Source organism: Trachurus trachurus (assembly GCF_905171665.1).
Source record: "Trachurus trachurus genome assembly, chromosome: 17".
Classification (NCBI taxonomy): Eukaryota; Metazoa; Chordata; class Actinopteri; order Carangiformes; family Carangidae; genus Trachurus; species Trachurus trachurus.
The window spans coordinates 24637409-24649061 of record NC_139900.1 but is presented as its reverse complement, the minus strand read 5'-3'; the positions used below and the strand labels follow the sequence as shown (position 1 = coordinate 24649061).

Genomic DNA, 11653 nt, shown 5'->3' with positions numbered 1-11653 from the left:
ATATAATCTGCAGCCAACACATTTGTCACAGGAGTCATTCACAGGGCAAAAGGTGGCTCAGGTACAAGCTGATGCAATGCACAGGAAGCATATTATGTTTGTGTCTGCAGAAAACAGGCAGCAATAAAAATGTGCTCAATAAAACCAATCAGGTAAATATCCAGCTTGTGGTTACAGTACAGTCAAACAGCAAGAATTTCTCTTTGTAGCGAAAATGAAAACAAAAAATATAACTGCCAATGGTAGTTAACCCGATCCAAGCAGCTCACACACATTTAAATATCGTTCATATGAAGTGCTTTTGTATTTTTGCTGAAACTGGAAATCTGGGGTTTTAAACCCCTGACCTTTGTATCCCCATGAGCAGTCCCAGAGTCGGTGTCACGATCTTGAAAAAAAAAAATCACACATCATTCTACTGCTTTCAGGAAAATCGAAAAGGCAAACAACACAACACTTCAGAATGTGTGCCAGGGCTGGCAGAAATATAGGAAACATTAATATGACAGTGTGTTGGTAGCACGCATTGACTAATCCGAGCAAACTTCATCTGCTGAGGAGATTCTGGTCATTCCGGGTCATCTGGGTCGTTGTGGGTGCAGGCAGCACTCCTTAAGGCTTTTTATGATGCTGTGGTGGTGTCAGCAATTCATTTTGCTGTTGGTCAGCAGTGTCTGAACTAACGATAGAAAGAGACTAAAGCCCTGAGCTTTAATGCTCCCTGGATACAGAGAGAATTTCACCTTTTATTTTTATTTTTCTTTGTTAATGTGGTACACTCTGACTTCTGTTTCCAGTTGTTCTGAACTTTTAGGTCACACAGATGTTTTTTACTGCATACATTACAGTTTCTAGCATCCTTCTTCGACATCATCAGCGTTCCAGCAGTTTGAACTGCTGCCTTTTGGTGGGTGTTGAAGGTCATTTGATTTCATTTATTTTATAGTAGCTACATTATTATAGCATTTCACAGACAACTGACATTTGTTTTTTCTAGGTCGCTCCTGTTCACAGTATATTGATTGACTTACTTCACTGTCCCCCTCTTGTCTTTGTCTTCTCTCAAATAAGTTTAATAAAAATACATGAATACACACGATCCATATAACAAAACACCATTAAAAACACACATGTATTAGGCACAATAGAGTAAATGAGCAGGTGGCAAGAGATGAAGAGAGGCTAATATATAGCTATACTAACGAAAACAAATCTGAGTGATTAGCCATCCTTCCTTCCGGCCTTTCTCCCTCTTCCCTCCAGTGTTAACAATTATACATTTATATTCATAGGATTTCTCTTGGTATAGCTCTAAGTGAAACATGGATGTGATATATAGTATAATAGACATGCTGTGATCTTCTCTCATGTTCCAATAGTCCATCCATTATGTTGTAAAACTGCAGCTATTACCTCATGCTCCACTTTATAGCGCAGTGGAGAGGCAGAAATGCCATTACACACACTGCAGTGCAGTCACACTCGGACATTGTTCGGCAGAGATAAGGCAGTGTTTCACTCTGCTTCAGCAAAGTGGTGAGTAGTCGTTTCAGTTAAATGTTCTTTTCCTAGAAAGAGACATGTTTAGTTTTTTATGACAGTCCTTTTTTATATACTGTATATAATTTAAACTTCTTCATATAAAAATCTAAAAAGTCTTCTGTGTCTGGAGCAGTCCTCACGCAACCTGTGCTGACCATTCAGAACACATTGGAAACTGTGGTGCGGAAATGTCTCTGCTGTTGTTTCTGCTCACACACTAACTTACACACATTTTGTTCACATTTCTGGATGCAGGCCAGAAAGCATCTATCCTGGCTAACCTATTTTCCAGCTCATTTAGACAGTGCAGTAACAGTCATTAGACTTTTGTCTTACAAAGTTGCTCCAGCAGTTACTTCAACACTAGATAAAAACACAACAATGAAACCCAGAAGAACTTTCGCATTCTGCACCTCATCAGTAATGGGGTCATTGTGATTGGACAACACATAAATCAACTGATTGATAAATTAAAATTAGCTTCAATTTGTTAAGTGCATGTTTCCTGACTTGTGAATAAGCAAACTGACTCCCGTTTAAGTAGCTGACTACTAACTGTTGATCTTTTGGATTTGTCGACATCTGCACAGGTGTTTCCATAGCGTAACAAATGCAATTTTCCACTGTTGTCCTACTCAGTAAAACAACTATAGGAAGTGTGATGAGAAGCTTACTGTTGGTCATAAAGTTGCTGTATCAGCCATAACATTATGACCACCTGTCTAATATTGTGTTAGTCTCTTTTGCTGCCAAATACATAACAAACTGTAGAGCACTGTGTGTTCTGACAGCTTTCTATCAGACTCTATTAACTTCTTCAGCAGTTTGACCAGCCCTCTCTTCGCCTGTATTCAGAAACTCAGCCTTAAAACCAGCTGTCAGGACTTCCTGTGACTTTGTGATATCACAACAGAGGAGTCACTCTCAGTTTATATGAAATCTGCTACACTCACAGAAAACAATCAATGGACTGGCTCAGAGCTTCCTCCTTTCTGATTGGCTCAGTAACTTCTTGTACTGTAGCTGACACTGCAGGAGCCAGAGAGAGAGGAGATGATAAACTACACTGAGAGGTTTTTTTTTTTTTTTTAATCACACATTTGTCTTCTTACAGATCAACACTTCAAATAAACCAAAAGAGGTAAATTAGTTGCTTTAACAAAACACAGAGTTGTCCAATAAGAGATTTGTTTGTGGTGTTTTCTGTCTTTCAGATGCCCTGTGACACCCTGTGACAGCTCACACTTCTTGCTGTAAATGTCTTCCATTGGCTTGTGTTGTCTCTTCTTTGTCTCTGTCTCTGTGTGTTATTGGGTGCCAGGCGGCTGCTACGCCAATGGCAAGGTCACCAAAGTCTGTGGCAGCATGGAGCCCCACCATGGCGCCCATGGTCAGACCACTCCCAGTCCTTACCACCTAAGAACCAACACCACCACTTTCAACTCTGGAGATCACATCCAAGGTACTGACAACTGTCAGCCACAAAGAAATGTTTCAACCAAACCCAATATCATTTATCAGTCAGACAACTCACGATTCAAATGTGTATTGCAGCTTCATACATTTAGAGTTTGGTTTCTAGGCTCTGAGCTCATCACTCCCTGAATAGGATTTCATTAACATGGGAGTGATGGCAGGAATGGGAGCTTCACTTTATATAGAATAATTCAAAATGCAACTTGAAGTATGAAATCTACCTCAAAAAACAATTCTAAATGTCTAACAGTAGGTTGATATGTTATTACTTTTGATAAACGTAGACTGTACATACATTAATTCATGTTTTTTTTTATACCTTTTTAAAAACACTTTTCAGTCATTCTGTCTGGAACATCATACTTTGAGGGTTTCCTGCTCGAGGCAAGAAATGCAACCAATCAGGGCTCAGCATCTACCACTGGCACCTTCACCCTTACCAATCCCAACAGGACACAGCTGCTTACATGCAATAAGCAACAGGTGTACATGCACACAATATGATACATATATTTTTGATCTCTTATTGATCAGAATCCAAGAATATTTCACAAAGCATATTTAAAATTTAACATGTGTGTGTGTGTGTGTGTGTGTGTGTGTGTGTGTGTGTGTGTGTGTGTGTGTGTGTGTGTGTGTGTGTGTGTGTGTGTGTGTGTGTGTGTGTGTGTGTGTGTGTGTGTGTGTGTGTGTGTGTGTGTGTGTGTGTGTAGGGTTCAGCAGTGAGCCATACGAGTGACTTCAGGCTGACAGAGGTGACTGTCATCTGGAGAGCTCCTCATGATGCTCCCAAAGAGGTTCAGTTCTTGTGAGTTTCATCACTTTCTAAATGCTAATTAAAAGCTAAAGTGATGCAAAGCCTGCAGAGCTACGTACAGTAGATCAGACAGACAGCTCAAGCTGCTCCCATCCTGATCAGCTGATTTCCGGAACAGCGACAGTAAAGCAGCCCAAGTGCGCAAAGTTATCGGCTGCACCAAGCAGCATGAACATTTATTTACCCTTCCTTCATCTGAGCCTGGCAAGAGACAGTGACTGGAGTTTATTCTGGACTGGCTGGAATATTCTTCGTACTGTATATGTGAGAGCACATTTGAATGAGGATGAAGTCTCCTCTCCTGCTTAAAACCACGTCAGTATTCTCCGGCTGCTCCTCAGTTTCACACAAAACTTCCTGATGGCTCTAGTCTCTCCAAGTTTCTCCTGCGCCAGTAAAAAGGGAACATTTACATTTTTTCAGACAAGTCCATAGTCTCATAAACTAGGCTATTCGATCTCTTTTAATTGCACAACTATTGATCATTCATTTCGAATGCAATACTATATGAATACAATGTGGTTGGACAACTAAGACCTATGTGAAATGGTTGAAAACTTTGACTACATTTTAGAAACAGAGATTGAATTCTTATGGGTGAAAGCATTTCCTGTGTGTGAAGTTTTCGCACAGAATAAAAGACCCGACTTAAGAAACCAGGTTGACTTCCTTACAGAACCTGTACAAGTACATTTTGTGTGTGGACATCTTTCTGATATCAGTCTGTTGGCCTTTTGACCCTGATGAAGACGTTGTACGTCGAAACGTTGGTCTTGTTGCTTTGCACTAAGTAACTAAACTACTCGCATCACCAGTGACTTGTGTGCTCCAGGTTCCTTCTTTTGTTTCATCAGTCTGTTGGTGTTTTATCCAGAGTGACTGTAGTGACCCACTATGATACATTTTGGGTGAAGCTGCCTGGACCAGTCATTTATCTCCATGGCGTCACACCTCGTCCAACTCCGCCCACTTCCACAACTCCTCCAATACAGACGACCACACCCTCCATCCTACCAGGACCTGTGAGTGTTCCAGTGTAAACAGTTGTGACATTTCCTGAACATGAAGTGATCAATGAACAAAGATGTGAACTGAGTCAAACATAAGCATAACATACTGTACAATCTCCTCTTCCTTCTTGTTATAGTTCCAGTCTGGCAGCTGTGGCCAGTCAAAGTCCTGCCTGTTAGACCCTCCAGGCTGTGATCCACAAGATCCTAACTGCTTCTTTTTGTCCATGGCCACAGAGGGACCAGACAAAATGGTTTGACATTTAATGTAGGCTACCCATACAGTTACTATACATGTTGCTATATCTTTATTCACAGAACAATAATCATCACTGTTCTCCACAGTCTGTGATATTCGAGCTAAGCGGCCCAGCAGAGGGATATATTTCATTTGCTTTGTCCTTGGACACATGGATGGTAAATTGGTTTCTTATTATAATCCTAAATAGCGTGTAATGTATAGGCTGATTCAGAGTGGGCTGAATTATTATTTTTTGCTTCGATCTTATATGAGAACAACTTGTGTTCCTGTTATGACACTGTTATTTGTCACATATATTTTATGTTTTGAATGTGTGTGTGTGTGTGTGTGTGTGTGTGTGTGTGTGTGTGTGTGTGTGTGTGTGTGTGTGTGTGTGTGTGTGTGTGTGTGTGTGTGTGTGTGTGTGTGTGTGTGTGTGTGTGTGTGTTTTTGTGTGCAGGGCAATGATGATGTGTATATGTGTGTAAAAGATGGAGACACAGTGTCAGTGAGTGCTGCCTTCGTTAGTGGACGAACACACCCTGATGACCAGACAGAGGTGACAAATGAAAACACACTTCAACCACTACACATGTTGTCTGGATGAATCATAAAACTGTGACATGAACAGGATGTCTGGATGTGGGTTGCTTAGCTTAGCTTAGCTTAGCTTAGCCTAGTTTAGTCAAAGGGAAACAGTGAGCTTGAGCCTGGTTGTGATATTTATACAATTCCCAGATTCCCACCTGCTATTCAGTATAGGGAAAGAGTTTAAGACTGAAAAAATGTTAAACTATACCACATTCTTCCAATATCCGTAGAGGAGGATGTTTGATCTTTGAATATAAAGCAAAGCAAATGCAGAAAAATACACACAACTTGAATTAAGAAAGTTTCAAAAGGTTGTCAGGACTGTAACTTTGTGTCACAACAACACAGTCACTCTCAGTCATATGTTCAAAGTCCACTCACTGGTTTCTCTGAATGTTTCTCTGGTACTTGGATAACTGAACTCCAGAGAGAAGACTGAAAGAGGAAATGTAAAACCACAATGAGATGGATTTTGGTTTGTAAATCCGCAAGCAGGCAATAGGCCTATCATCCTTTGGATCAGCACATCCTGGAAAAGTGTAAAATATGGACCTTTAACCAGGTGCTGAGAATCTAAACATGCCATATAAAAATACTGACATCTTTAATCTGTGATTATGGTGCTATAAAATATTTTGGTACACAAACAGTATCAATACAGTAGATCATTTGTGTTTAAGTATAATTTCTGACCAGTAATAACTCAATATCATGTTTGTTCAATCTGTACACAAATGGAGATGTAGGAACCTGAGGCTGTGGTTCAGGAGATGTAAGAAGGGACACTATTCCCCTGCCATAGCTGCTTCCTGTCTCTAGCTCAGCTAACCACGTCATGAGTCCAACTAGACATTTGATTTTATGCCCCAACCCACCAACGTGATGTTTTTGTCCTCCTCTGTGTGAATGTGTGTTTAGTCTGGAATATCCTCAGTGTCATGGCGGCTAGCAGATGGATTGATCCAATGCAGGTTCAGCCGACCAGTCAGAATGAACAGTCAGGAACCAGACCGGTATGATCTGGACCAAGAGTACTTCCTGTTTCTAACCAGTGGACATGCTCAGTATGGTAAGAGATATACAGATGACCTTGACTCTGAACTCACTGACCTGACCCTGGATGTTCTGGCAGTCATTCTGTGTCTTTGTGTGAGTCTTGAGTTCTTATCAGTCTGTTATAGCTTTATTGTGTCACAGGACAGTTTGATCAGCAGAAACTCTTGGAATGGGTGTCAGTGTTATTTAAACAACAGGATGCCATTAATGGTAATTATGGGTATTATGGCTGCAGTTAGATTTAACAGAGGTCACTGGTTCAGAGGGTGTGTGTTAGCCTGCTGTTGTCAGCTTTATCTAACACCTGTCAAACAAAAATACTGTTTGACTGGTGTTGTAAGAATCTCAGACAGTCAGATAAAGCTGAAAAAAGCAGGCTGACACTAACCCTGTGCTGAATGTCCTGGGTAATGTAGTAATTTAACAAACTCCCTTTTTTGTGTCCTCCAGGTAAAGTAAGGAAACATAGTCGGCAACCATTAGTTTCTACCCACAAAATACGCATCACTGGCCATGCTGAGGTTCTTAAAGGCTCCCGAGGACCCATGATAATGAAAATGCATGGTAGGCTCACTTCTTAAAGTCTACATGTGCACCAACCACCGCCTGCATTGCTGCCTTCACCAGTTCTTGTTAACATTTCTATGTTTTCCATATTCTGTGTAATAAACTGTTTTCTTGTCTGTATACAACATCTATGTCACATGATGTTGGGTGAGGGATCCCTCCTCTGTTGCTCACCCTGAGCTTTCTCCTATTGTTTCCCTGTTAAAAAGGTTTTCAATCTCACTGAATATCTGCAGAATGAGGAGCTGATGCATTCACTGTCACTTCTGTAACATTTCTGCTTTACCTCTCCAGGTGCGCTTATGCTTGTAGCCTGGATGCTGACTGGGAGTGTTGGGACCTTCGTGGCCAGCTTCTATAAATGTGACTGGCCAAATCACACTCTGCTCGGTCAGAAACTCTGGTTCCAGGTAGACGTTGTGCATTTGTGACCATGCACACACACACACACACACACACACACACACACACATTGAGGTTTGATGATGCTAATACGTACTATTGTATGTAGGTTCATAGAGGCTTACTGATGCTGACTGTGACTCTCACTGTTGTGGCCTTTTGCCTGCCATTCTTCTACAGGAAAGGCTGGAGCAAGGTACGGGACAGACACACACACACACACACACACACACACACACACACACACACACACACACACACACACACACACACACACACACACACACACACACACACACACACACACACACACACACACACACACGTTAATATGCTTTGTGAAATATTCTTGGATTCTGATCAATAAGAGATCAAAAATATGTATCATCCTGTGTGCATGTACACCTATTGCTTATCGCATGTAGCTGTGTCCTGTTGGGATTGGTAAGGGTGAAGGTGCCAGTGGTAGATGCTGAGCCCTGATTGGTTGCATCTCTTGCCTCGAGCAGGAAACCCTCAAAGTATGATGTTCCAGACAGAATGACTGAAAAGTGTTTTTAAAAAGGTTTAAAAAAAAACATGAATTAATGTAAGTACAGTCAGTCTACACACACCTGTGCACACACACACACACACACACACACACACACACACACACACACACACACACACACACACACACACACACACACACACACTATGGGTTTAAAAAGGGACAGATACTATACATGTGCTCAGACATCATCATTATGTAATGGGTGAAACTGGTTCGTGTGATTATACCATCTGGGGTCATGTATTCCACATTCTGCAGTGGTGCAGTGCAGTGTGTTTATAAAGCCACTTTCACACAGAGCAGCAGAAAAGTGACCATGACTCTGTGCAGCTCAGGTTATTGAACAAATGAGTCAAGTTTGCTGGGTTAGATACAGGGCCAGTGTTATTCTCCTGTTCCAGATAGCTACTTTTATCACAGCCTGGTTGAATAATGTGTGAGAAATCTGTGGGGATCTGTGCATGAAATTACAATTAGCGAATGTTATTTATCACAGGCTTTTCTTTCTCACCATTTACATTTTTAACATGGTCTGCTATAAATATACAGCATGCAGGTGTCCATCCCTACCTTGGCTGTTGTGTTGTGGCATTGTCTCTGCTTCAGCCAGTACTGGCTGTGTTCAGACCATCTCCAGACTCTCACAGGTAATCACTGTTTACATGTTATTTATCTTCCTGACTGAGAAACCTGGATCAGGCCTTATGCCCTGCCCACTGAGTCCGAACCAGACTCAGATAAGTCTGTTTGGGAAGCTACTTTGCAAGTGGGGGGGCAACCGCCATTCCGACATCCCACCAGTCCGACATAGGTCTTAATTGTCTAATTGGCAACACTTAATATTCTATCAAACGTCCCATCATTCCGACAATTCTTGCCTCCTATGGTCGGAATGACGGTATTTTTTCTTTTTTTAAACAGCCTGCCTTTCTGACAATTCCTTTAATAGCGTTTTTTTCCCCCAAAAGGTTTTGCACTGGTTGGGCTTAGGCAATGAAGAAAGGAGTTGGTTAAGTTTAGTAAAAAGACTGAGGCTAGACAGGCCAGATACATAGATAGAGAGAGTCCAGATAAGTAGAAGGGAGTCACCTGTTGAGTAACGCACATTTCCTTATTGAAAGCCTTGTCGGAATGGTCGGTTGTGCTAATGCCAGTCTTTAAATGTATACATACATGTATAGTATTAGTACCTTGGTGTTATTTGTCTCTACGTAGGAGGTTTATCTTTAACTGGGCCCACTGGGGACTGGGTTCTGTGACTGAGATCATAGCAGGTGAGTCCACAGAACCTTTCATCTTCTGTTTATCCTGCCTGGCTGTTTAAAGTTACACTGCATTCTCTGTGTGGCCACAGTGGCGGCCATGTTCCTGGGTACGCAACAGTCATCACTGCTCCTCCCCCAGGCGTGGGCAACACATGTTTTGATTGGCTATGTGGCATGGCTGGCCTCGTTCAGGCTCCTCCTACTGATCCACAAACACTACCACAAGAGGAAATGTAAGGAAACTTTCATGAAACTAAAAGTGAACTCGGAACTCGTTAGGGTGATTTTAATGTTGTTGTTGTTTGACCTACAGCTCTGGGGTCAGATGAGCAACAGGCCATTCTTCCTGACCAATCGGAGCTCAGTTACTGGGTGGGTACCCACTTCATGCCTCCTCAACAGATTTGTGTTTCATTTTGTGTCCATGAAATAAATTCAGTTTCAGTTTTTGTGTTTTAAACTGAGTGACAACTGTTCACAAAGCAACACATCTAACACATTTTCAACTAAAACAGTTAAACAGACATTTACCTGCCTGCTATTGTGCATGCTGCTTTATGTATGGCTCACAGTGCAACAGAAAACTGAAATTATATTTCAAATGGATAAAGATCAAAATTGGTATGTTTATTCTGGACACATTTTTACATTCATTATTCTTAATGCCAATTAATATCATTCATTTAGAATTACTTTTATGCTGACAGTGTTTTTGGTCTGATTGTTCCTATTCATCATGACCTCTAATTTGTAAAAATGTTACTGAACTGTGTACAAATTTCACAATTGAATTATGCCTAAATGATTTGACACCTTGCTCATTCATGTGAATTTATGCTGTCTTGAAAATGTCTATCTTGAATTACTGAGTGGCTAATGTGTTTCATCTGTTTTACTTACTGAACCATGATGAATGTTAGTTTCATATGTGTCTCTCCTATGACAGTATCAACAACTGAGTTTGTAGAGAATGCTCTTAATGTCATCGGCTGCTCAACAGAACTGCAAACACTCTCAACTCTATTTGTTCATTTAAACAACGTTTCAAAGTTACATTTTGTAGTTTAATAGACACAACAGATGAGGCAGATATCTGTCAAGTCACCACCAAAAGTATCTTAAATGTGGATGTTGACACTGGGGCATTAGCCATGCAAGAGCCTAGACTGACAAAGGAAGTGTGCTCTCTGTTTCAGGGCTCCTTCATGAAGTCTGTCATCTTGGCTGTCCTGGCTTTGGGAAACTCTGGTCTCCTTGTGACCTTGTTGTCTTCTATTGCTGAAATCTGACAACTGCTTAAACCTTCCAGGACTTGGACCACTACAATTACAGTGTAGGCTATAATTCAAAGGGAAGGGAAACCTGAGAATGAGGAGATTTTTTATATTTTGAAATCAAATCTTTGAACTGTATGTTTGCTGTTGTTCTGTTCTTATTCAGTTTAGTTCTATTTGTGTATTTAGTTAGTTTACAATGACTATTTCTTTCCTGTTGCTTTTATCAATGATAGCAGCACCACAGGAGATCATTCAATAACTTATGAAAAGAAACACTATTATTGTCTTTAAATAATTTCCTTTCACCTGAACTATACACTCAGCCGAGAGTGGTATGAATTCATTCATACCATGTTGGTTATCATCCTATTCATTTTTTGAAAATCATTATAACATCAAATGAAAAGCTTTAACATGTTGTTACTGCTCCATCTCTTACCACAGACACTGCTCTCAGCTCTGATCTGACACACATCATTCTGGACTGAAACAAAAAGGTGACAGAGTTTTAAAATCCACATGTTGAAGATTCTTTGCGTAACAAACTGATCCCAGTGCACAGAGAAATGATCTGTATGAATGTGTCTGTGCTTGCTAAGATTAGAAAAGAGCTATGTAAATGCAGTCCATTTACCATGTATTGTAATTCTCTATATGTCCCTGCAGTGTCTCCAAAATTAGACGCTTGGATGTATTGCATAAGATCTCAGTATAAACCACACTATTTTTATTTTTATTTTTCCAAAGAGCCTTTTCAATAAGTTGAATTTTTATTTTTTTTTATTTTGGGGCATTTTAAGCCTTTTTTGACTGGAGAGAGATGGGGCATGCAGTAAAGATCTTCTGGGTCAGG

General features: G+C 40.7%; 1 protein-coding gene across 1 annotated transcript; it reads left to right on the top strand.

The window, feature by feature from the left end:
• Positions 1-2799: 2799 nt before the first annotated feature.
• frrs1a (ferric-chelate reductase 1a) lies at positions 2800-10812 on the top strand (the record flags this gene model as incomplete). The annotated part of the gene is made up of 16 exons (XM_083991344.1): positions 2800-3004; positions 3359-3501; positions 3732-3826; positions 4710-4857; positions 4983-5099; positions 5191-5262; positions 5547-5645; positions 6596-6746; positions 7184-7297; positions 7595-7710; positions 7812-7898; positions 8808-8905; positions 9474-9532; positions 9613-9756; positions 9837-9895; positions 10720-10812. The coding sequence occupies 16 exons, from the start codon at positions 2800-2802 to the stop codon at positions 10810-10812; spliced, it is 1800 nt and encodes a 599-aa protein (XP_083847470.1).
• Between the last annotated feature and the right edge of the window lie 841 nt (positions 10813-11653).